Consider the following 23646-nt stretch of genomic DNA (forward strand, 5'->3'; position numbering starts at 1 on the left):
TGGAGGAAAAAAATTAATGTGTAAAGAAAATATACATTCAAAAAAGTAAGATCTTAGGGAGACATACATACTATAATCTGTTGTTATGTGTCAGTTACACCAGTGGCCCTAATGTATGACAGCTCTGCTGTCTGTTTAGACTTGGCCATGTGAATCACACCATCCATATTTTTTTTTTTTTTTTTTTTTAAGCAAACATGGTTGCAAATTCTTGCACCCTGGTTTGCTCTTAGAATGTGTTCTCTTTCATGGCAGGAAGCATGGCTTAGCCGACTAGAAGACAAGAGGCTATCCAGAGCATGAAGAGCTAATTCACAGAACCAGGAAAAACCATAAACCTTGAGTTGTTTTCCTTTTGAGACAAGGTCTTGCTCTGTGGTTCAGGCTGGCCTTGAACTAGTAATTCTCCAGCCTCAGCCTCCTAGGTGCTGGAACAAACTCTTAAACACCTGAGTTTTGTGATATTTGGTTACGCAATAATGGAAAACAGATAACTTTCTCCAATGTAATAGAGCAAATACATAAACAAATTTATTCTTACTATGAAGACAATGTTTATAAGCAAACATTTTTAAAACTGCTATACTCTTACAGCTCTAGCCTCACATAATTCTTTATGTAGACTCCAGCCCTTTAAAATACTTTATACCACTCAGTATTTTATTCTATGTAGTGATTGTACCAATCTAAACAACAAACTAAGTACATGATAAATATTTTTATTTTTAAACAATGAATTGTACATTTTTTTTCATATAAAAGATGAGATTTAATCATCAGGTTTTAAAAAATAACTATATTTGCCAATAGTTCCCTATTTTTTTTTTTTTTACAGAAGCCAATGTTCTCTAAATTCATAGCTTCCACAGATTCATAATCTTTTGAATACATTTCTAATATCCCTTAAAATAAAACTTCATAAAAGATATTTTTGTTTAACACATTGAAACGTAACAAGTTACAGCCCCACTGCTCAGGCCTCCAGGCACCAATGGATACTGTTCAGCCAAATGTTGGAGGATTAATTCTCTGTATTCACTTTTATTAAAAAGAGGTTTTTGGTAGTGAGAACAAATAATCTCTCGTTTGTTGCCTGAAAGCCTAAAATAGGATCATTGGTTTCTAGGCTTGCTACTTGCTGCTTAGCAACCTGCCCCACATGTCTGCCTTCCTTTCTGTTGTACAGCACAGTGGACATGGGGGTAGGCTGCCGGTAGATGAACACTCGGCGAAGGCACTCACAAAGGGCTGCATAGGAGTAATTGGGGGCGCAGGCAAAAAATTTCTTGTCTCTCTTTGATGCTTGGACATAACCTGCCCCAAAATAAAAAAGAACTATATGTTAAACTGAAGAGAGAAAAGTAATGATTTAACATTTACTATTTCACAGTATCCATTACAAATTTAAATGTAAAGCATCTACCATTAATAGTCAACAATGAATGAATTCAGCACCCTTAACTAAGCCACAGTTTCTTCAAAGTGGTGCAAAAAAACAACTTTAATTCCTAAGGAACAAAACAGGGCTTCTCTCAATAAAAGCACAATACAGTTCTATTTAATTTTCATGAGATAAAATAATAAACATCTAAAATCTCAAATACCAAAATATACAGAAATATAAATGACTAGCTCAAAAACAAACAACCTAAAATGACATCTTAAAAATTATTTTTAAATAAATGAAGACGACACTAGTTGCTGGAAAGGCCTCCGATGCCCATGGATGGGTAGAATTAGTACTGTGAATGACTATTTTAGTGAAAGTGGTTTTACACAGTTCAAAAAAGATCCTTATCAAAATCTAACAGCATTCTTAACAGACACAGATAAACAATACTGGAACTCAAATGGAAAAGGCAAAGAAACCATAAGCAGAAAGTAATGGCTAGAAGTTATTATAGTACTTACTGACCTTAAGCCATATTACAGAACCACAAGAACACAGAGACATACAGACAAATGGAATGTTATGGCGGACCCATACATAAATAAGTACAGCCAAAGAAACATAACTGACAACAAAGCTGTGATTCACGAACATTAGAAATCCTATAGCCTTTGTAACAGGTAACACTGGGAAACTCTACACGGAGAAGAAACAAACTAGTCTCACTTTGCAGAATCAATTCAAAGCAGATCCAAAACTTTAAGACCTGAATTCTGGAACTAGTAGAGGAAAACATATTAGTAACAATTGATAAGCAAAGGAAGGCTTTTCTGGCAAGGACGACAAGAGCTCCAGAGATAAAAACCACAAAATGTCATTGGATATGTAAAATGAAAAAGGTAATTCACAGCAAGGAAACAATGAATTGTGAGAAGACAGCCCACAGAGTGGGAGAATGTCCTTGCCGGAGAGATGATCTGTGTCCAGAATACATAAAGAAGTCATAAATCTACCCCAAACCCAAAGAATACAGTGTATAAATGGGTGATGAAATGAACAGGTAGTTCTCAAAAGTTGAAGCACAAATGTCCAGTAGACATATAAAAAATGTTCATCATCTTTAATGTGGAAGTTCAAATTAGATCTCCATTGAGATTCTATTTGAGTGTACTCAGCAGAGCTGTTATTATGAGGACACAGGACAATAAATGTTGAGGAGAATGTGGGCAAAGGAGAGCCCTCGCTTCACTGCTGAAGGGAGTGTACACTGGTACAGACACTATGGAAGTCAGCACAATCTGAAAAACAGAACTACCGTATGATCCAGATATAGCTGGTCATATACTAGAAGAAATCAAAGTGAGCATACCAGGGATGCTTGCACACCCATGTTCATTACAACACTATTCATAGACGTGAAGATACAGAATTAGCTTAGATACCCAACAGAGGAATGAATAAACAAAGTGTGATATGCACACTCACAAAAATACGGAGTTTTCTTCACCTATACAGAACAAAATTATGTCATCTACAAGGGAACAGATGTGAGTGGACTTTACATCTGAAATCAGATTCAGAAAGACAAATACTGCTTGTTCCACACACCAACTCCAGATTTACACACACACACACACACACACACACACACAAATACAGAAAGGGATAGAAAGGTAGATCAGACATGACAATGTGGGGGGGGGGGTTAAAGGTAGTGGGAAATGAAGAATAAAGGACAAGGGAGGAGACAAAATCTGTTTTTCTCATATGCAAACCCTAGATTTAAATGCTAATGTATATTTATGTATTTGTACATATATGCTTACATGTATACTATAAAGTGAGTAAAGCTACGAGGCACGAGCAGGACAATACTGCTTTTAAAATATGAGGTAGGATGTGAAGTGGGAAAAGGGAAGATATGGGGATCTATCTGAGTACATGAACATAAGCTGTACAGGCAACTTTGATAGTAACGCATGTAACTCAAGGGTACTATCTAACATAAAAGTGATTTATCTTGGGATCAAGCATAGCAGAATTCATTTACAAGAGGTTTCTGACATGCAATTGAAGACTCTGAGCATCTAAGAGCAACCTGGAAGGACTTTGCTCTTCCTGAAGGAAGAAAGATAATTATAAAATAGGAATTATAGTAGGGGCCAGAAATTGTGTAGTTAATTAATCCATCAAGCCTCTTAGTATTTCAAGTCAACAAATCCACTCAGAATCTGAGTGAAGCAGTTTAGTCCTAAGTGCTAGGTGCAAATTTCCTTATCAATTAGAGCTGTAGATATATAGGCTTTAAAAGCCACAATTTTACATTTTTGCAGCCAGCTTAAAATAAGCTTTGAATAAAGCAATAACTGTAGCTAATTCACATAATGGAATTCTCACACAATATGAATATACTTTGACTTAAAACTGATGATTGCATAGTCTATATTTACATACTTTAAATTTTTTCCATGGTGTAGTTTTCAAACAAATACCTTCCACTTTAAAAAATAAATTCAATTTATATTTATCCTTTTCATATTTATTTTCATTACCATGGCCTCTAGTCTTCATTGGGGCTCGGATTTTAAGTCAAGAGTCTTGGTATATAACTCTTGCTGGCCTCACATTCATCCATCCAGGTGGTGGGAATGCAGGTATGTACCACCAGGCCTGGCTTCTTTTGCATTGAAGTTCAGTGAAGTATATCTCCTCATTAAAAGCATACACTCCTGCACAGAAACTGTGTAATAGTTTAGAAGAGTGCTCTCTGAGGAAACGTAAATACAAGATGTATGCATGGCAATGCCAAAGCCCCTGCTCATACTGTATTTTTAATTCAACTCATTGGAGAGATTCAAATGGTTATATTGCCACTTCCACATTCATTCTGTGTTATCTTCTGTGCAATTGTAAGAACAGGTTCATCTTTCTATTCTAACAGTTTAACCCAGGAAACAAAACACAGATGACCAAATCATAGTGTGCATAGACCAATTAACTAGCAGGGTTCAAATGAAAAAACAAAACAAAACAAAACAAAAAAAAGTTTTCGGATGATGACTAAGTGGGTGGACTAGAAAGGCCACTGAGGAGAATGCTTTTTACCTAGGGCATTGAAGGTCGCAATGTGTTCCCACATGTCATCGTGCTTGCTGCAGTGTGGTTGCCAGAGGAGGGCATCGACATCGTGGCGCAGACAGAAGCAAGGCATTTCTTTAGGATCCACGATGACTGAGAACAGGTACTGGTTGCTGCCAAGATTTACCTAAAGTGGTAAAAATAAACGTATTCAGTAAGTTAGGCATAATGATGAAAACCGCTTTAAAACTAACTTTTCCTCCCTCCATTCTTCCTAAGACAAGGTCTTAGTATGTAGCTCAGGCTGGCCTTGTACTTGGCAATTCTCCTGTCTCAACCTAGGATTTCACACATGCACCAGCCACCATGCCTGGCTTGCTCTAAGTGTTGAGGATCTAATTGGATTGAGTCTTCATAGAATTCCTGAAAGGAATGTGTTTCTGGTACATTTACTTTAAAGCTGATTGAAGCAATGGCCCACAGGGCACTTAACTTGTCCAACGTCAGGATGGTTTTAAGTTACAGACATGAAATTTTGACACCAGCCCACTTGAATGTGTGCTCTGGCAGGCTCTGCCCTTCTCCCCATTTCCTCAGCCTTGCTAAAAACCATTAGATCACATTCCTGAAGCTAGCCCCCAAGGTCTAGTCCCTTAATTGACCACTTCTTCCTCCTGGGGTTGACCACCAAGGCCCAGTTATTAGGTTCAGCTATCAAAGTATTGAAGTGTAGCAATCAAAAGCCCCCTTTGGCTCACCCATTTAACATGCTCAATTAAATACCTCATCCTAACACGGGTTCCCCCTTTACCTCTATAAACTGCCATTTTCCTATGGGCCATGTCTGTCTCCTCTTCATCCAGAAGCAGTCCTTTGTCCCTCAGGAACAAACATCCTTGCCTCCTCTCCCTCGTTCCTTTCCTTTCTCCCTCATTCTCTATCTCCTGTCTTTGTCTCTTATTCCCTGCCCTCTGTCCCTCTGGGACAAATAAATTTCCTTTGTGCTGAGAATTTGGCCTTGGGGTGTCCTTTCACTATCTACCCCTCAATGTTAGTTTAACATATGACAGAAAATACCAACTGAATGAAAAGAATAGTTTAAGCCACAGAATACAAACTTACTAATGTTAACGTGTAAATAGTACCAAGAATAATTAACAGCAAGTACAACTTAAGAGCATATTCTAAGTACTAATCTCCTCCCCAGCTCCAATGGCTGCTGTTGTCTTCATGCAAGAGTTGAAAGTGGTGCTTTGAGATTTTGAGTAATTGCTTCCATGTTACAAGGAAAAACAATCACTATCAGATAATGCCTCAGATCTACTTACCAATGCTCTGCTGTGCTCCTGAATTACAGTAATAATACCACTAATACTGTCAGCAGCTATCACTGCAACACTCATTTCACCACAAAAATCATCATTTGAGACTCACAGTTGGATCCCACTCAGAGAAATTTCATTAATCGAGCTAGGTTGCAGCCACATTTTTATCAGCCATTTTATCATTAGAGGTTTAAATGTCAGCAGAAATAATATCAAATGTAGATGCTAAGGTTAGGGTTAGGGTTGAGATGGCCAGTGTGTGATAAATATTGACTCGAGTCCATAAATTTCACAGAACAGTGAAGAACAAAATGTTGGTTAAGAAGCTGAGACCTGACTTGCACTCTGTAAGGAAAGCTGTGAAACGTTGTGAGGATTTACTGGTTCACTGGGGCAGCCTAGGCTCTCAGAATCCAACAGCAAAGCTGCCCATCTCGTGAGAATACCACCCAGGAGCAGGGCTATACGGGAGTTCCAGCACTCACTCTGCAGCAGGGCAACGGGCTGGTGTGCTCTCACCACTGCTTACCTCCTCCCCCTTTGCTGTGGACTGCCAGTGGCTCAGTGAGACCTCTTTTCAAAATGCCATAGTGAGCCCGCCTGGTAAGAAAGCCTGGGGTCCCAGCACTGCTGCAGCTCAGCCCTCCTCTCCACTCCCGAGGGCTTTCCCAGAAGGCCAAACCTAGCTGAGGTGCAGGGGGGTTACCATAGAATTTTCATCAACAGAACAGCAGTGAGAAAGGAGCAAATCAAGCAGCAACTGAAAGCTTAACCAAGAGAGAGATCAACCATGCGAACAAGAGGCGAGGGTAAGGTCTCTGCTGTCAGCCCCTTATTGAAAACTTAACCATCAACCATGCAAACAAGAGGCGAGGGTAAGGTCTCTGCTGTCAGCCCCTATTCTGGTGCGATCTTTCTCTCCTTCCACTTACTTTCCCATACTTGTCCTACATGGTATGTCAAAGGGCTACTGACCAGACACCCAGAAGTTCCAGACAGCCTTTACTGACGCCTCTTGTCCTCTTACACATTCTACTTATCCCCCAAGACATAGTTCAGTCATCACAGTTCCTGGAATACTTATCATGATCCCAGGAGATGCTGAACTTTAAAAACTCATGACATGTCTATTATTTCTAACAAAATATACTGTTATATTAGTATACAGTTAAGCTGCAGACCATCTATGGTAGCCCAAATATTATATTATCACCTGGGACACCCTCAATATAGTTTGCTGGAACCTCTGACTATATTTCTTTAGATAATGATGAGGTATGTTTAGGATTTTCAAATGACAAGATTACCCTGGCTTAACTGAGTGAACCCAATGTAACATTCCTTATTTGGGGTGGGGTGGGGGGGCAAAGGTCACAAACAAGGGACAACAGGAGAACAGTAGCAAAGACATTAAGCTGTTTATTGTGTGATTAAGGATGGGCTAAAAGCCACGTAAGATAAGTAGCTTCAAAAGTGAGAAAGGCAAGGAATGAATTCTCTCCTGGAACTCCTCAAAGTAATACAGACAGACCTACAACCCAAGAATTAAAAATGAGTTATCTAATCTTCTCTTAAGACTAAAAAGACAAATTAAAATAGACAAACGAAGAAAAATAAGGAGGAAAGTGAACAAAATTGGCAAAGACAAAAAAGTAATGAAACTAGGTTATTTTATTAAACATTAAAATGATCAATTTCTAGGCAGACTAAGAAACATAACATCTCATACAAAAGAGAGTTACTACAGGTTCTGTGAGCATTAAAGGTGATTAAAGGGGACAGGAACTCCCCCCCCCCACCAGGATATTAAAAAGGCTGGATGGGATGAATACTGATACTCATACTTTCACACCATTTTTGCATGGAATGTCATGTGACTTGAAACAACTGACAAATCATAGTGACTGAGAAGCAGATATCTGACGGCAGCGGAGAAGGAGCAGGTGTAATACAGTGAGGCAGGCAGTGATGGACAACTCAGCTACGAGACCACATGGTAGACGCCAGTTTCCAAGAGCTTTAGTCACTCTTATTTAAGGTTTCTGAATATAACAAGAGTTCACATAACAAAAGATTTTTCTGTTTGTTTGTTTGGCCATTAGGGGCACTGGCTCCATAACCATGAGGGTCAGAGTTTGGATATCAGCACCACATAACAAGCTAGGCATCCTGCAAATACCTGTAACTCTAACTTTCAGGGATCTGATCCCCTCTCCTGGCCTCTCTCTGCACATTCATGAGCACACATGTGCATATAAATTACTTTTAAATTTATTAATAGCAAGAGAAATGATGATTGATGGGAGATGTCATTCTGTATGTTTCTCATACTGGTTAATAATAAAGCACTGTTGGCCAATAGGAAAGGAAGATAGGAGGGACTAGGAGACAAGGAGGAAATAGGAAGTAGGAAGGAGGAGTCAAGATGGAGAGTCTGGAGAAAGCAGTATGTCGCCGGCTCCCCGGTAAGAGAAATACATAGATCAGCAGAAATGGGTTAATAATTAAGGCAGAGCTAGCCGATAAGAAACAAGTAACAGGGCCAATAGCATTGTATCAAATACAGAGTCTCTGTGTGTTAATTGGGGCTGGTGCAGCGGCAGGACAAGACCAGACGGCAGGCGGAAAAACCATACTCGTTACAGATGATTTTTTTTTTTTTTTAAAATGATCAGTGCCAGAAATAGGTATAAAGGAAGCTATAACAAAGTCACAACTGGGTATAAAAAGCAGGCAGAAGAAAAAGCCTGGAAAATGTCAATGCACAATAGTACTCAAACAACATGCCTGTATTTTCCTGGATTCGGTAACATGGGAATGAGGCTACTTTGTGGAGTGATGACAGTGGTCATAACCAATAATAACTTTCAAACAAACTATTTTTCAAAACATAAATTTCATTCAATTTTTATCTGCCAATTTTATTATCCAGACCTTTTTAGAATTGCCATTATCAAGAACTTACCACATGAGTTGTTTTTAACGTATTGCCATCAAATCTGCACAAACTGGAGCTCTCTTCAAAGAAAAGATCACATTCTTCCAATTCCTGAGCATTACAGGGAGGCTTTTCCTTTTCTGGATTTGGATTCTTAAGCCAAAAAATTAAAATACATAAGTAAATAAGAAGCAAGTAATTCATCAAACTATAGGAAATAATTTATTCATCTTTGAAAAAATGTTGTCAAAATGACAGATTCGGCCAATTGGACAATGTCTCAAGCCTATGAACTAGGACTCAAATGTTTGAGACAGAAGGACCATGGGATACACAGTGAGACTTTGTTCAGTCTGGACCAGAGTCCTGTACCAAGAAACTAAAACCAACCAACTAGTCAAGCAGCCAGCAAAAACAAAACCGTTAGCTACTAAAAATACATACTATATTCTTAAAGATGGAAAGAAAGCTGGACATGCTGAGATATGGAAGACAGAAAAGAAGAAACCGAGTGATTGCCTCCATATGAAAACACAAAGTGAGACTAGAAAACAAAACATGAGATGGGTAACTAGACAATGCATGAAGTATAAAGACAGAACAAACTAAACGCTACAGAACACCGGAAATCACAGTGCGTTAAAAAAAAAAAAAAAAAAAAAAAATCAGAGTATAGCAAGCCACGATAATGAGACTGCTGGAAAGAATAGAGAGGAAACACTAAAAGCAGGGAGGAGAAATAATTTTAAAGATAACTGACTTCTGCCATAACTACATACGCCAAATAAAATACAGCGTGTCTAAAGCAGAAACTGCTGCTACCACTGAATTATACTCCTAACAAAAGTAAATGAAGAAGTTAAACAAGAAAAAGACTTTTACCAACAAAAGCTAAGAAAACTAATCACCAGCACATGTACACGGCTGCCAGAAACACTCGGGGAAAGTCTTCAAGGAGGGAAAAATGTAAGTGAAGCCTGAGTTAACACAAATGAAAACCAGGAGATGAGGAGCATGTATCTAAGTCAAAAGACTTGTTTGCTCTCACTTATGCTCATCTTCAAAAACCTTAATTATGAGAGATAGGAGACAGAAATAAAATATATGGCAACAATACAAATGATAAAGGAATGGATACATTACATACTTCTAAAGTTGTATATGAATACTTTTAAAAAGAGAAATGATATTAGATAGTCACTTAACATATATATACATACACACACACAAATCCATCTAAACAAATACAAGTGTAGACATTAAATAATTATTTTAAAAACTAATTGTCTAAGCTACCCCCAAAAGCAGAAAAAGGACAAACTAAATTCAAAATAAGCAAATGGGGGAGGTAAATGTAGCAATTAAAAAAGTAAAAAACTGAAAGTCAATAGAAACTGATATTTAATATATCATTTCATGTATTAAATTGAAGTTAAAAATTTCCACAAAAAGGAACTCAAAACTTAGATGGCTAAAATATAAGAGTGACACTATATGATCTCTTCCATGAGGAAGGATGATGTTCCTATTCATTTATGACATAATCATTATCTTGTAGGTAGACAACTTCCAAAAGTTGAAACATAAAAACAATTTACCACTCCCCTAGTTTACTGATATCAGATGTAGATGATAACATTGTATGCCTCTATTTTTCAAGACATAAAACATTGGGGCATAAGTAACTTTTCTCATAAATATCAATGCTTCTTTAAAACAATCACGTTTCAAAAGCACTCAGCTTAATCTCTTCTATTATTCTCAACCAAGCTGATAGTAATAAAATCTGACGACTGAATGAGTCCAAGAAATGAGGCTTCTGTGAAAAGAGCTATGAAATCACACTTCATGACCTGGTATATGAATCCCAACAATTCTTGAAATTGTTAATGACTGCTGGCAAAGATGAAGTTTGTGTTCTCTATTTGGGCCAGACTTCTTTTTGATAGACTTTCACTTTCAATATTTTAATCTCTCTTTTCTAGCCAAGGATGCACCTAACACTACAGAGTAAATACTTTCTTAGAATCTTCATCGCTATAATTGAACATGGCAATAATTCAGACAATTATACATGCCGATAGCTCTTTTGGTAAATGATCATGTTACCAATGTTCTAAAGTATTGCTGAATGTTTTTCAAATCTTCAACAGGCTGTTGAAAGTCAATAACATGGCAATATTTTCTACCCCATACCTAAATAAGTATTGTCAGGCCACTGTAATTATTACAAGGAAATACTTGACCCATTAAAACAATTACTATACTAGAAGATGTGAAATAGAAACAAACAGCCATCTTCCCCATCCCCACAAATCTTAACACAGAACTGGAGAAAGAAGTAGGGGGCACAGAAAGACAAAGGGCAACAATAAACACAGAACAAAACAGTTAAGAGCAATGAATCTTATACTTATAGAGTGGCAATTCTTTAAATCCACGAGACAACAAAGGAACTGCAGGGACAGGCAGTGACACTCTAAATAAAAGACATGGTTATTGTTGCTTTTATTTTTATCTCACCTTATTCTTTTTTAAACTTACTCTCATATAGTTAGGTTTTCTATTGCTTAGGCTCTGACTATTCTATTCATGGCTGTGTATGCTTGTGATGTCATGGGGAAGAGGGAAGCAGAGGTACATGGTACAGCTCAGACTCATGGCAGCTTTGCTTTCAGCTTTGTGAGGAAAGGCCTCAGTAATTTCTACACTGGTTAGGTATGTACTGCAGATACATCTGTATGTTTATGTTTATAAATTATAGCAATATTTACAATAGTTAAGTTATAGAATCAGTCTAGGTTATTAACACATCAGTGACATAATTGTAATTTCTGCTTCTGTCAACAATGGTTGAGTTTTCTAAAGAATGTCAAGATACATGTCTACATATATACACCATGTAAAATATGCCTTCACATTTCCATTTATATTCAAAGTAAAACAGGAGGATTAGGACTTCTTTCCACATGAAACAATAATTAGGTGAACATCACTTATGTGTGTCATTTATAGTAGGAAAGGTGCACTAATGCCTGATATGGCATAATTTTCATATAAGGCATGGATTCTTGGACAAAGCGTCACTGCTGTAATCGCTTACCAGTTCATCGGAGGTCAGGTGCATCAAGCGTTCTGCTATTGCAGCACACTGGGCTGGGTCTCTTATAAGTTCTCCTTGTTTATCACCAACCACCAGCTCTGGCCACATCAGACCTTCACTCTTCTTAATCAAGGAAATCTCCAAGCTAAAAGATTAAATGAGAAACAGGATGCTACACTAAATGCTATACATTTAAACCAGATGTGGTATATCATTCCATTATCCCAGCATTCAGTAGATTCAAACAGGAAAGAATCAAGGGTTCATGGCCACTATATAGTGAGAGCACATATCAAAATTACAGGAGAAAGAGGGAAGAGGAAGACTAGAGAGGAAGAGGGGAGAGAGGAAGGTAAATAGTACTTATCTGGTATCTAGAGAATATTTTACTAAAAATCTTACTTACTTTGGCTTTACATGTGATGGGAAAATTCTACAACCCAATGACAAATAACCGAAACTTAATAACTAAATATGAAAGTACCACTAGAAATGAAGCATCAAATGGCTTGAAAACAGACTGTGATATGATTGGGAAGACAACATGTAAAAAATACTGTTGGAATGCTGGTGTGCGTTGTGTTACTAAGTCCAAGTAACAGAAATACAAGCAGCAGGGATCTATGGGACACAACCAGCAGATGTACAGCGAAGCATATACAGCCAAAAACAAACAAACAAACAAACAAATGGCAGTGGAGGGCCTACAACAACTAACATCTTATGACACAGACCCAGCAATTTACTATCATAAACTGATAGCCTTAATATGTAATTTTAATCAAAGACAGGGCCAGGTACATTAATGTCAATGTTAATTTTTAAAACACGGATTTTAAAGAACTGAAAAACAAATATAAGAAATAAAAAAATGTAATATAGAAAAAATGTTAATACAGTCATATAATTTGGTTTTTTTTTTTTTTTTTTTTTTTAAACATAATTCTACACATTTACGCTGCTAAAGAAAAACTCCAATAGGGGGTCTGCCAGAGACCTGGAAATCAAGAACTTATGTTCGGGAAGAACTGAGTCAGGGCAGGCCATGTTCAGAGAAGGAGGCAGTTAGCTGTCCAATATTCCTTTAGACAGGACAGACAGTTCAGGAGGTGGGCCTTGTGGTGCTTGCACAGTGAGAAAACTTTTCCATGAGCCAGCTCTGATAAATGTGTACCAACTAACCCACATCCTGGAACACACCTTCAAGCACACAAATCCAAGAGTACAATATAACCTATTATTGCAATTATCAAACAGAACATGCAAGTGTACCAACTAGTCTTTAGCAAGGTCCTTATCATGAATTCATAAAATAGTTAAAACATTAAACATTTTCTGCAACAATTTAAGAGACTATACAAAGTAATATCACTTACATAATAAAAGTTCTTATTGTTAACACTGAAACTTATCACCACAGTCAATAATGCACAGACTTAGTTATATTTTCTAAGGAAAACACTAACCTAAAGAAAATGGTGATAACAAAAGCAACACTACCTCATACCTAATGCTTTACCAAATGATAGGGACCACCTCGGGCACTACATGCTTAATGCAACCAAATAAAGTTCTATCTTTATGTCCATGTTCCAATTATGAATGAAAACACCTCAGAGGTTCAGTAGCTTGCCTAACTCACAAGCTGGGGAGGAACTGCAGTTAACAGTGTGCTCTAGCAACAAATTTTATTTACTAATTTTTAACTGCCAATTTTAAATGCTATCTTCCAGGCGTCTCAATACACCAAACATGACCAAACCAAATGTGAAAATACACAGTCCTTTCAAAAGAACTTTGACAATTCTTTTTCCTCTATTACAAAAAAGAAAATAGTAAATTTGTGCATGCTAAGCAATCCTTCTACCAACTGAACTACAGGCTAAGCCCCTTGGTTATCTTAGGAATTTGTAGGGCATTGAAAATGTAAGTCTTTTATATAAATATTTTCTTAACTGTTCATGCCTTACTTTTTAAAAACATTTTTAGATGAGCATAAAATTTCAATTTTTAAAAATTGATTTTGATTTGCATTTCCCTTATGGCTAAGAATGTTGAGCACTTTCTTAAGTGAGATACCATCTTGCTCCTGTCAGGATGGCTAAAATCAAAAACACCAAAGACAGTTTATGCTGGAGAGGATGTGGAGAAAGAGGAACACTCCTCCACTGCTGGTGGGAATGCAAACTCGTACAGCCATTTTGGAAATCAGTATGGCGGTTCCTCAGGAAAATGGGAATCAGTCTATCTCAAGATCTAGTAATTCCACTCAGGCATATACCTTAAAGATGCACATTCATACAACTAGGACATCTGTTCAACTATATTCATAGCATCATTATTTGTAATAGCCAGAACCTGGAAGCAACCTAGATGCCCCTCAACTGAAGAATGGATGGAGAAAATGTGGTACATTTACACAATAGAGTGCTACTCAGTGGGGGGGGGGGGGAATGGAATCTTGACATTTGCAGGCAAATGGATGGAACTAGAAGAAACCATCCTGAGTGAGGTAACACAATCACAAAAAGACAAATGTTGTATGTACTCACTCATATATGGTTTTTAGACAGAGCAAAGCATTAGCAGCATACAATCCACATCGCCAGTAAAGATATGAAACAAGGAGGACCCTAAGAGAGACATACATGGTCCCCTGGAAAAGGAGAAAGGGACAAGATCTCCCAAGCAAATTGGGAGCATAGGGAGAGGGGAGAGGTGGGCATGATGGAGCAGGAAGATTGAATCAGGGAAAGAATAGAGGAAAGTAAGAAAAGAGATACCATAATAGAGGGAGCCATTATAGGTTTTAGGAGAAATCTGGCACTAGGGAAATGTCCAGAGATCTACAAGGATGACCCCAACTAACAATCTAAGCAATAGTGGAGAGGCTACCTTAAATGCCCTTCCTCGATAATGAGATTGCAGACTAACTCATATGCCATCTTAGAGCCTTCATCTAATAGATAGATGGAAGCAGAAACAGCCACCCACAGCTAAACACTGAGCTGAACTCCTGGAATTCAGTTGCAGACAGGGAGGAGTGATGAGCAAAGGGGTCAAAACCAGGCTGGAGAAACCCACAGGAACTGTTGACCTGAACAAGGGGGAGCTCATGGACTCCAGTCTCCCTGAATGTGGTGTTAGTTGGGAGGACTGGGCAGTCTATGGGGCCTCTGGTAGTGGATTTGTATTTATCCCTACATAAATGGACTTTCCCATTCCACATGGAGGATACTTCCTCAGCCTAGATACACGTGGGAGGGCCTGGGCCCTGCTTCAAATTTTGACAGACTCTGAAGACTCCCCATGGAAGGCCTCACCCTCCCTGGGGACAGAAAGGGGATGAGATGGGGTTGATGGGGGAAACAGGGGAGGACGGGAGAGTGCAGGAACTGGGTTTGACATGTAAAACAAGCTTGTTTCAAATTTAAATAAAAAATATAAAAAAATAAAAAATAAGAAAAGATTTTGGTTTCTGGAGATAGGGCTTCAGGTAACCCAGGCTGCCCTCAGACTCATCATGTAGCGGAGGCTGACCCTGAATTCCTGATTCTCAGCTTTGCAAGTACTGGGATACAAGGCATGCACCACTACATTGAGCCTAGCTCTTCAACTCTGAAGAGTAGAAACATTTTAGATCAAGTCCAATTACCATGCATTTCTTTATGGTTAAATTTTTTGTGTCCCAAACACAGAACACATAAAAGATCAATTTATAGTGAAGTAAAATTTGTTTCTCCAAATTAATTCAAAGGTATATATTTATTTTTCATATATATTCTTTTTTTAAAAAAAACATTTAGTTTTTTTTTTTTTTTTTTTTTTTTAATGTACATTGGGGGTCTTGCTTACATGTATGTCTGTGTAAGGATACCAGATGGCTAGAACTGGAATTACAGAGAGTTGTGAGCTGCCATGTGGGTTCTGGGAATTGAACTCAGGTCCTTAGGAAGAGTGGCCAGGACTCTTAACCACTGAGCCATCACTCCAGCCTCTTTCATATATGTTCTACACATGCAAAATAACAGATAATTATTCATTGTCGCAAGAGACTGGAAACACTCTAAATGTTCAATAATAAAAAATTAATTGTTTTAAACAAGGATGTACCTAGCAGACTTAACTTTACAAAGGCACAATCAAATATGAAAAATAACCATGTATTCTTAGTAGAAAAATATCTAAAATTTACTGTTTGCAAAGTATCAGATTTTTTTTCTTTAAAAACAAAATAAAGCGTTTACTAGAATAAACAGAAAATGCATCTAGAAGGAAGCTAGTAGCAGCAGCCATAGGGCAGGATGTACTGATAACTGATGGGATTGCTTGGAGGGAAACTTCTCACCCTATAACCTTTCATAGAGTTAAATACAGTTTAAAGACTGGAACTATAAGCTGGGCAGTGGTGACACACATCTTTAATTCCAGCACTCAGGAGGCAGAAGCCTCTCTGTGAGTTTGAGGCCAGTCTGGTCTACAAGAGCTAGTTCCAGGATAGCCTCCAAAGCCACAGAGAAACCCTGACTCAAAAAAACAAAACAAAAAGTAGAATTATATATTTCATAAGTAAATTAAATGAGATTATTTCTATTACAAAGCTTTAAGAGTACAAATTAAAATAGCAAATAGCTTCAACTTGTCACCACTCTATCGACCGCTGGTAAGAATCATTCCTCTTAACCACAATTACTTTTTGATGTAGTTCAGCATTTTTAATTTGTCTAAAAATTCATCAATGTGGACAGAACTATTATAATCATCTTCAATATAACTACTGTGGAGAGAAAAAATTAAAAGTAAAACCATGAAGAATAAAATTCAAACGAAAAACTACAAAATTACCCATCATTCTCTTTAATTGTCCATGTACTGCTTTCATGGTCAATAGACGAATAGAGTCTTCCTTCCAGAACCTGGACATTCTTCAGCATAATGGTGATGTTTTCAGGCAAAAACTGTATTTGAATATCTTCCTTAGCACAGTTTTCTGGGAGCCTTACTGTTACTGTCAAATCATCATCAGTTTGTTGCCAGTAATACAAAGGTTCTACTGGGAACAAGAAGATACATTGTGTAATAAAAATAGACACAACATATAAACTGAGACTTCTAAGAGATCATCTATCCCAGTCAATCAGTGTATTTCTTATGTGCATCCCTCTCACATGTACACAAATTATAAACACACAGACTTCAAGAAATTTGACAAAGAGTTTGGAACAAATGCAGGCCCAATACCTTCAGAGATGGACACCAGGCACTCATAAATACTACTGACAACAATCCCTTACTTTGTTCCTTCACACTCTGCCTCTCTATACCGCTCCCCCTCTTTTTTCTACCACACACACACACACACACACACACACACACACACACACACACACACACACATCTCCCCTAAATGTGAACATATCAGTTTACTCAATATAATCACATAATGGATAACTTCTGACAGATGATGAGTGTTGTTCTTCGCTACAGTTATAGGAATAAAAGGTGGAGAAGGGGTGGGAGGTCTCGAGTGAGGGTCCCAGGTGAGTGGGGTCCCAAGGTAAGGGACCATGTGGGAGAACATAGCAGGTTCCATAGCAGGTGAGAGTGACCAAGGCGGGGAGGCGGAGGGAATAACACCTCAGGCAGATAGAGTTTAAATGAGGAGTTTATTTAGAAAGGGGAGTGAGGGGGAAGGGAAGAGACATAGAGGCACCAGGAACAGAAGAAAGGGGAAGAGAAGAAGAGGGTGATACCAGTGGCCAATTGAAAGCAGGAGAGAGAGAGAGTGAGTGAGAGAGAGGGGGGGGGGGAAGAGAGGAAGAGCAAAAGAGAAAGCAAAAAAGAACATTAAGTGGGCAGGGGTCTGATGTTTAAAGGGATCCTTTACACCTGCCTGCAGACTGGCACTCATGGAACCCAGAGCTGACCAGAGTACTGCTTGAGTGCATTCTGCCAGGTGACAGGGGCAGGCCAGCGTAATGCCTGAATCTTTACAATGAGGATAAAAGGAACCTGTAAAATTACATGTTTTTAGTGAAAACAGACTAAAGAAAATCTGGAATTTCCTAACCCCTTTATCATAAGGAGTATCTACATATCCCCGTTTTCTTATGGCAAAGGTCAAACCTAGGGCTTTGCACATGCTATCCAAGACCTTCACCACTAGGCTGGCACAGACCTTTTAGACTGTGGATGCCTTGAGATGCCATCCTGTGCCTTTACATTTTTACAAAAAAATATAATTATTTGTCTTATTATGATGATTCCATATAGTCCATAGATAATCATTTTTCATGAGTTTTATAGGAAATAAAACCAGTTTCTAGTCTCAAAAGTATTAAGTATGCTAATCAATCAAGCACATATAATTTAAAACATGCCTCTTTCCCTTTACTATTGTGAAAACATCACAAGCAATGATTAATAAACTGCAAAGGAATTAAAGATGTAACACAGAAAATCACAGTTGAACATAAACACATACTGTGCTCTGCTGGGACTCCATTTGCCCTGCTCCCAACATAGAGGTAGAGACATCCCAGTGATCAAGGCTCGGCCGGCCTTGCTCCCTCCCTCCCTCCCTCCCTCCCTCCGTCCCTCCCTCCCTCCCTCTCTATCCAACTGCTCAGTGAATGAGCAGTGACTTGGTAAAGGCTTTAGCACATTTAGCAATGAAATAAGGTTAGTGGATTTATTTGAAAGAATGTGAGGAAACCAAGTGGGAAAAAAGAGAAGAAAAAGCCTAAAGGCACAGCTCTTTTTCTATCTAAAGCCTCATATATTTATACATCTGGGGAAATATTGTTAACACTGACTACATTAGTATCTTTAAATATGTTTTGAAGGATTTGTTTTTTTAAAAAAGTACATAAATATACTGAGGCCAATTTTATTTTAAAACTCTACTTCTATTTAATATATATTAATACTTGCATGTATGTATGTATGTTCGTATAAATGTATGCCTGGTGCCCTCAGAGGTCAGAAGGTGTCAGATCCTGAAACTGGAGGTAAGGATGGTTGTGAGCCACCATGTGGGTGCTGGGTACCACACCCAAGTCAGCAAGATCAGCATGTGCTCTTAATTTCCAAGTCATCGCTGCAATCCCTCATTTTATTTCAAGTAATTTAGTCATTTCAGAATAAAAGGTAGATGCAAAGAACAGGTGACTATCAAATGCTATATAATTTTGTTAAATATACTATTCTCTGATGAGAACAACAGTGTCCTTGTTAGAAGCTTGCTGACCTCTCCATCCTAAGGCATGACCTCACTCACTCAACATCCAGAAATGCAAGGGCTCTGCCCTTGGGAGGACAAAGCAGATATACATGTATCAGTAAGTAAATAAACATGAGCTCTCCCCGATGGGTCAAATACCTTTGATTTTCTCTGACTTGTCTTCATCCATACTTTCTTCAGAATTAGGATCAACCGAAACAACCGTGAAGGACTTATAGGACACGATCATTAGGCCATTTCCACTAGGCTCAATAGCAGCATAATGTGGCACCGATTTCCCACGGAGAACATGATGCTTCGTAATTTCATACTTTGTATTGTCTGGAGGAAAGTAAGTATTAGGAAAAGCCACATTTTAAAACTCTTTTGGTAGGAATAAAAAATCGAGAACTTATGGCCACCAAGGCAGCTCAGTGGGAAAGGGCCCTTGCCACCAAGCCTGAGGACAAGTCTGATCCACAAGACCCACATGGTGGAGAGAGAACTGACTCCCAAAACTGTCCTCTGTCCTAACACACACAGACACACACACACACACACACACACACCTGACAATAAAAATAATAACAACAACAACAACAAAAATAAAAACCCCAAACAGCAACAAGCAAACTCTTAGCTACCAATGAGAGAACAGCAGAGAGTGAGAGGGGAAGAACACTGGATACATCACTATCACTTAAACTAAGCAAAGACAAAGAGCAGGCACTCACCATTAAGGAATCTCCTTAATACACAAGAAACTACTTCTTAATGCCATGTCTGAAGTCTGACAAATGTGGACAAGACAGTCTTTATAAGAAAGTTTAATGGAAGATAGAAGCAAAAGACTAGGTTGAACAAAATAAAGGCATCCACGCCACCTTCCTATTTGTATTTACATTCAAATACGTTCAAATTAGATTAAAATTTACAGTTACTATCAGGTAGCTCTTTCCTGGCAATTGAAAAAAGTCCTCATTGAGGAAGAAGAGAGGTTCGTAAGAGTCTAGTGAATGAAGCAATTTTCAGGAAACTCTGAACATTACAATATTTAAAGGCCTGCCCAACATTATATAAGATAAAGAAAGAGCTGACTCTCCATCATGATGAGTTGGACAGAGAGCTGCAGGGAGACAGTTTTGTGTGTTTGTTACCAATATGGGGTGAGCTTCGCAGTTCAGTAGGTGCCTTTGCATCACCCAGGCTCCTGTAAGCAACACATCATTTATGCTCTTGATGTAGCCCCAGGAAACTCAAGGGCTCACTAAGCTATGGCTACTTTGGTCTTTGTCAGTGCTACATCTAGTGTGAAGGAAGTTTATTTATGCCTCACAACAGCTATGGGTATCTATGTTCATACATATGAACTTTTAGGGATTCTTTTAAATGTTTTAAAATCATACATTCTCGTAATTCTTTTAAACAGACTATGCAGTTGGTTGTAGAAGAGTACCACAACCTTTTTAGAAGTGTAATTTATCGCAATGCTCAAGAAGCAGGCCTTAATTATGCCACTTCAAGCCTCAACAAGTGACGGCAAGCAAGAGAGGCTCACAATTTTGTTACCTTTACCTTCACAATTTTGTTACCTTTACCTTCTTTTTTCTTGCTGACAGTGACCCACTCCAAAGACACATAGAAGCCACTTCCTTTCATGTCCAATTCCTCCTTTTCTATTCGAAGAAGCAGCACAGCTATTGAATGCTCTTCAGCGTCCAGCAATGAGACACTGTGAATTATAATAAATGGATTCCCAAGTTCTTCATTAAACATAAGCTACAGGAAGTAAAAAAAAAAAAAAAATCACACATATTTTAAATGCACAGTTTATAAAAGAGAAATATGATCACTCTTGACCAAAAAAAAAAAAACAAAACAAAACAAAACAACAACAACAAAAAAACAAAACCAAAAAAAAAAAAAAAAAAAAAAAAGACCCAAGAAATAACAGGACATTGGAACAGAATGGACAGCACACAGGGAAGGCAGGTAAGTGGCTCCTCCTCCTTCTAAATTATACACATTTTCTGGACTCTGCACAGTCTTAAAAAGAAAAAAACCAACTCACCTCCCACTTTTCGGGACTATTTCCACGGTCACCTGTTCCAATAACGTACAATCTTCCCGTGCCATCTGACAAGGTAACCCAGGTAGGGGATGTAAAATGGATAGATGCACAAAGACGATTGTCATATGCTGTCACATCTGTGGGAAGTCGGAACACCTCTCGAGGTTTTCCTAAGGCAGTGTCCTGAAAGGAAACAAAGGGTTATAAACAAATCCTTTCCTATTCCTGATACGCACACACAAAATACCTACAGTGCAGCCAATTTTTCCATATTCAAAAGCTATCAATTTTCCTTCTTTTGAGGATGAACTGCACTGAGTCTAAAAAACAAAATACAGTATATGGGAAGGTGGCAGGCAACCTTGAGGATGAGATCACAATCATTTTACATCATCATCTTTGCTTTTGTAGGTTACATGATGGAAGGGGCTAGCTGCCAAGCTGTGTGATGATCAGACAGTGGAATAATGTAAACACCCACATAGGGAGGAACCAGGGGCTCCCAACAGTAACAGTACCAGAGTGAAATTGATGAAATTCCTTAACTGTCCTCAAGTGTCCCATGAGAAACCATTAGGAAGATTGCCACTCAAACCACTTTGTAATTCCTGGCCACAGAGACTGAGATGATCATTGCTTCCTGTTTCAAGTGACTTCGTTCTGTAGCTGTTCTATCAAGAGAGGCTAGTACAATGCAGTCATCCAATTTCTTTCTCAGCTTTAGGGGTTAATGATCAATAGTGTAAATTTCCTAACCAGAGTACTACACTGTATTTCAAATGCCTATATAGACAATATTCTCCACCAGTGCTTCTCAACCTTCCTAGTGTTGCGACCTTTTAGTACAGTTCATCATGTTGTGGTGACCCCAACCATAAAATTATTCTCATTGCTACTTTATAACTACAATTGCTACTGTTATGAATTGCAATGTAAATATCTGCTGATTGGTTGGTTTTTAAATGGTCTTAGAAGACTCTTGTGAAAGGATTGGTTGACTCCCACAGGTTGATAACCACTGTTCTATAGCAAAACAAACAAACAAATAGAACTAAATACACCCCTCCCTGAAAAAACAAACAAACAAACAAAAACCCTAAAAACAAATAAACAGGCCTTTAATCCCAGATGCCTCTGCATCTTCCTGACTAGTCACAGCTAGAGTTCTATTCGAGTCTTCTTTCCCAGGTGAGACTTGACATACCCATCACCCTGCCCCGCCAAGTCACCTAAGGTGAGTCAGATCTCTTACTATCACCAATGCTAACTCTTCCCAGATGCCCTGTGGCTCTCTGTCACTTATGCTCCCTCTTACTGCAAGAAGTAATAAATCCAACTTCTTCAGTGTGACTGTTTCTGTCACACTGGCAAGGAAATAGAACATCCACTCTAGGGAATCCCAAATAACAGTTAAATGTACTGAGATAAATTTGTATTGCTGACTACATATAATATATACATAATGTTAAACACATTATATATACATATATAATGTGTTTAACATTCAACATGAATTCAAACATGCTAAAACAAATGTTGAGGCATCGGCTCATAGTAAATTACAGATAGTCATATGTAATAGTGTAATAGTGCTTAGTATCAGGAAAGGAAATAAAATCAGAGTATGACTGGGAGCAGTAAGACTGGAGGAAAAGGCAAATATTCCTCCTTTGCTTCAAATATGTTCCAATTTTTGTTCCATAGCAAGTAACTTATGTAGCATATATAATTGAAAATATTAGTAAAGTAATAAAGTAAAACAGAATGCCACAAAGTAGTGTTCCCTCTATGGCCTGTTAGACTCACCCTAGTGAACCATCATTATGAAAGAAGGCTAAACTAGGCAATCATTGTTCAGTAATATACAAGTGAGTGTTTTAGGTACAATGGCTACACATGACTGAAGTTAGTAGAAGTATAATTATCAGATAAATTGGTGCAATATTTAATAGAATAATTAAGATACTTGATTATATAAATGTGAAACTAAAATTAACTAACTTAAAAGAGTGTCTGCCTCACTTGAGCTAAATGATAAAATGAAAACAACCCAAGTGTTCCTGATTTAGAATTCAGCTTGATTTTAGAGTGTTCCATAATAATGCCTTATGAAGTGACATGTCCTGTTTCAGGTTCCACCTATCTCCCTTTCCTCACAAAAAATAAGGCAACCATATCCAAGGGTATTAAAAACTTATTCTGAGGCTACAATTCTCTGTTGGTTTGCAAACCAACTTGTGTTGGCAAATTTAATACTCAATGAGGGACAACAGCATGAAACATTTTCAGTCTTGGACATCTCATTTGAACATCACCAAACCGACAAAGCTGCAATCATTAACTCCAGTGTAAGAAGAGAGGCTCACGTGGATAAATCTGACTGAAACTGCACTGCTACAGGGCCAAGATTCCAATCCTATTCAGTCCAGTGGATGGTTAATATTTGTTCCCTTTTCCATTATCTTCTAGAAAAGAACCCATTTTCCTAAATAAATAATACTTCAGATCTCAATGCAATC

General features: G+C 38.1%; 1 protein-coding gene across 4 annotated transcripts in view; it reads right to left on the bottom strand.

Moving 5' to 3' along the window:
* Positions 1-699: 699 nt before the first annotated feature.
* The window catches only part of Nudcd1 (NudC domain containing 1), a 36466-nt gene continuing 13519 nt past the window's right edge, over positions 700-23646 (bottom strand). The window contains exons 3-10 of one of the 4 annotated variants that reach the window (XM_051202649.1): positions 21128-21310; positions 20649-20835; positions 19216-19398; positions 16680-16887; positions 11835-11979; positions 8759-8884; positions 4496-4655; positions 700-1314 (exon numbers count right to left, since the gene is read on the bottom strand). In XM_051202649.1, coding sequence (XP_051058606.1) covers positions 1022-1314; positions 4496-4655; positions 8759-8884; positions 11835-11979; positions 16680-16887; positions 19216-19398; positions 20649-20835; positions 21128-21310 — 1485 coding nt within the window. In that variant the 3' untranslated portion in view covers positions 700-1021. The remainder of the gene's footprint in view (positions 1315-4495; positions 4656-8758; positions 8885-11834; positions 11980-16679; positions 16888-19215; positions 19399-20648; positions 20836-21127; positions 21311-23646) is intronic. The other 3 variants (XM_051202651.1, XM_051202650.1, XM_051202652.1) reach the window with 3 other exon arrangements.

The sequence above is a fragment of the Phodopus roborovskii genome, unplaced genomic scaffold (assembly GCF_943737965.1).
Source record: "Phodopus roborovskii unplaced genomic scaffold, PHOROB, whole genome shotgun sequence".
Lineage (NCBI taxonomy): Eukaryota > Metazoa > Chordata > Mammalia > Rodentia > Cricetidae > Phodopus > Phodopus roborovskii.